The sequence below is a fragment of the Peromyscus eremicus genome, chromosome 7 (assembly GCF_949786415.1).
Source record: "Peromyscus eremicus chromosome 7, PerEre_H2_v1, whole genome shotgun sequence".
Lineage (NCBI taxonomy): Eukaryota > Metazoa > Chordata > Mammalia > Rodentia > Cricetidae > Peromyscus > Peromyscus eremicus.
Window position 1 is genome coordinate 117996179 of NC_081422.1, and position 2348 is coordinate 117998526.

Sequence of the window (2348 nt, forward strand, 5' to 3'; positions counted from 1 at the left end):
TAACAAATATAAAGTTCTCTCTAAGGACTTTCCTACCCCAAAGATAAAGCAGTGCCTCAATAGATCTCAAGTACTTTGACCTTGAATTCCAGGGTTTTCAAGAGTTCAGGCCATGCCATGGGGGTGCAGTGGAGGAGGCATCTGTGATCTGCCATTGACTTCCAGATTCAGAGTATACACAGTTGTAGGCTTAACTGGTTCCACAATCATTGGGAGTAGGGTTCACTTTATTTGAAAATCCTAATGGCCACAAACTCTACCTCTTGTGGGGCCTAAGTCCTTCCCTGGAACTTGTTGGCCCAGTCTTTGGAATGTCACAATTTGTTCATACATCTTCTTTCTGACAGCAAGAAGATCAAGGCAAACATTAAAGAGTTGACTTATATCTAAGCTACCTACAAGGTCCCTCTGATCTACAAGAAGATGAATCCTCAGACAGTATCTGTCTTGGAGAGTTACACTGTCTTTTCACTCTCTCATGGATCTTTGTTGGCATGCAGGGGTCTGAATTAGAAGCCAGCAGAAATCTCATTCTCCCCTGTGGATGGAGACATGGCATTGGCCCTCTGTGTACGGTCCATAGAGAGGAAGGGCAGCCATTTTGCCAGGGGTACAGCCGTATGCCTTTGAAACAGCTGCCGGAGGTACTTCCGGAACCGCTCACCCACAAAGACATAAATGACTGGGTTGACACAGCAGTGAGTGTAGGCAATTGCTTCAGTTACCATCAAGGCCAGGTCCAGCTGTTGGCTTCTCTCACACCCGCTGGTGAATAGGAAGTCTTCAAAAGCCGAAACAAATGCAGCCAGGTAATAGGGGGTCCAAAGGAGGAAGAAGAGAAGTGTGATAACAAAAATCAGACGCATAGCTTTGGCCTTCTTCTTATTGGGTCTTCTGTGTAGAACATTGATGATCCTTGTGTAGCAGATGATCATGGCCAAGAGAGGTAAAATAAGTCCAAGGAGGTTCATTGTTAGAGCCTGAAACCTCAAAAAATGTTTCAGGCTCTCCTGGGGCAAAGCTGCTCTGCAAGTATGGTAGGTGAACTCCAACTGGGCCTTGAAAAAATACAAACAAGGGATGGAAGCCAAGATGGCCAGGACCCAGGTGATGATGCTGGTGATGATGCCAAAAGTGACAGTCCTGGCCCGCAGGGCAAACACTGCATGGACGACGGCTAGGTACCTATCAATTGTAAGCAGCGTGATGAAAAACATGTCACTGTATAAGCCCAGGTAATAAAACCCAGAGAGGAACTTACACATGGCATTACCAAAAATCCAGTCTCCTTTTATTATATAGTCAATCCAGAAAGGTAATGTGAAGAGGAAGACCAGATCAGAGATGGCCAGGTTGAATAGGTAGATGCTGGTCATGCTTCGAAGCCTCTTATGCTGCATGAGCACCAGAACCACCAGGATGTTGCCTATCACGCCAATGATGAATACCAGGGAGTACAGGGGCGTCAGCACTGTGACTCCAAATGCCCGCACGTCCATGCTCACACATAAGATACCAGGAATGTAGTCATTCTTGGTGACTGTGTTGTAGTAGGGCTCTGTAATGGCTGAAATATCCATTGTAAACTCTTCTACGGATCAAGGAAAATGGCCTCTATATTTACTTCACTATCAAATGCATAGGGCTCTGGAAAACAAAGACAAGGAAATGGATACATTTCTTCAACCAATTGAACTGTTTACTAGTACCTAGAGTTTATCAAAATCTAAACTTGAAATGGTAAAAAGGGGTTCCAATGTCCTTTCTGCCCACATTAACCCAGTAATCTAAGAGAGTCACAGAACAAACAAATAAGTGTGTAAATAATTTACTCAATGATTTAAGCTGTGAGTATATGAGAACACAAAAGGGTGAGTATATAAGAACACATTATCACACTGTGTAAACTAAGGATTCCTAAGTGACCCCCCCCACCGCCCAAGGGCTTAGACATTGGACTTAGTATTCAAATCTCTAGAGGGTCCACTTAATTCTCATTTTAGAGATGATGACCCAGAGGTGCAGAATGTGGTAACTGTGACCCAGGACACAGAACGATGAGAATGAGAGCTGGATTGAAACCTGGGAGGCTCAAAATCAGCCCTGCAACTGTTGGACTTTCCTACCTCTAATCAAAGTGCTGCTCTGCTTCTGGAGTCTCTACAAACCTTCTAGGAAGAGGGACAGTCTTGGCAAAGAGTTAAAAAACTTAACAGCTTCATGGATTTCATTCTATAAAGATTCTCAGTGAGAGGAGCAATGGCCTTGTCAGCACTTGAAAAGGTTTCCCTCCCCTCCCCTCCCCTCCCCTCCCCTCCCCTCCCCTCCCCTCCCCTCCTCCCTCCCTC

General features: G+C 45.1%; 1 protein-coding gene across 1 annotated transcript; it reads right to left on the bottom strand.

The window, feature by feature from the left end:
- Positions 1-414: 414 nt before the first annotated feature.
- LOC131914569 (C-C chemokine receptor 1-like protein 1) lies at positions 415-1580 on the bottom strand. Its single transcript, XM_059267198.1, has one exon. The coding sequence runs from the start codon at positions 1578-1580 to the stop codon at positions 510-512; it is 1071 nt and encodes a 356-aa protein (XP_059123181.1). The 3' UTR covers positions 415-509.
- Positions 1581-2348: the final 768 nt, after the last annotated feature.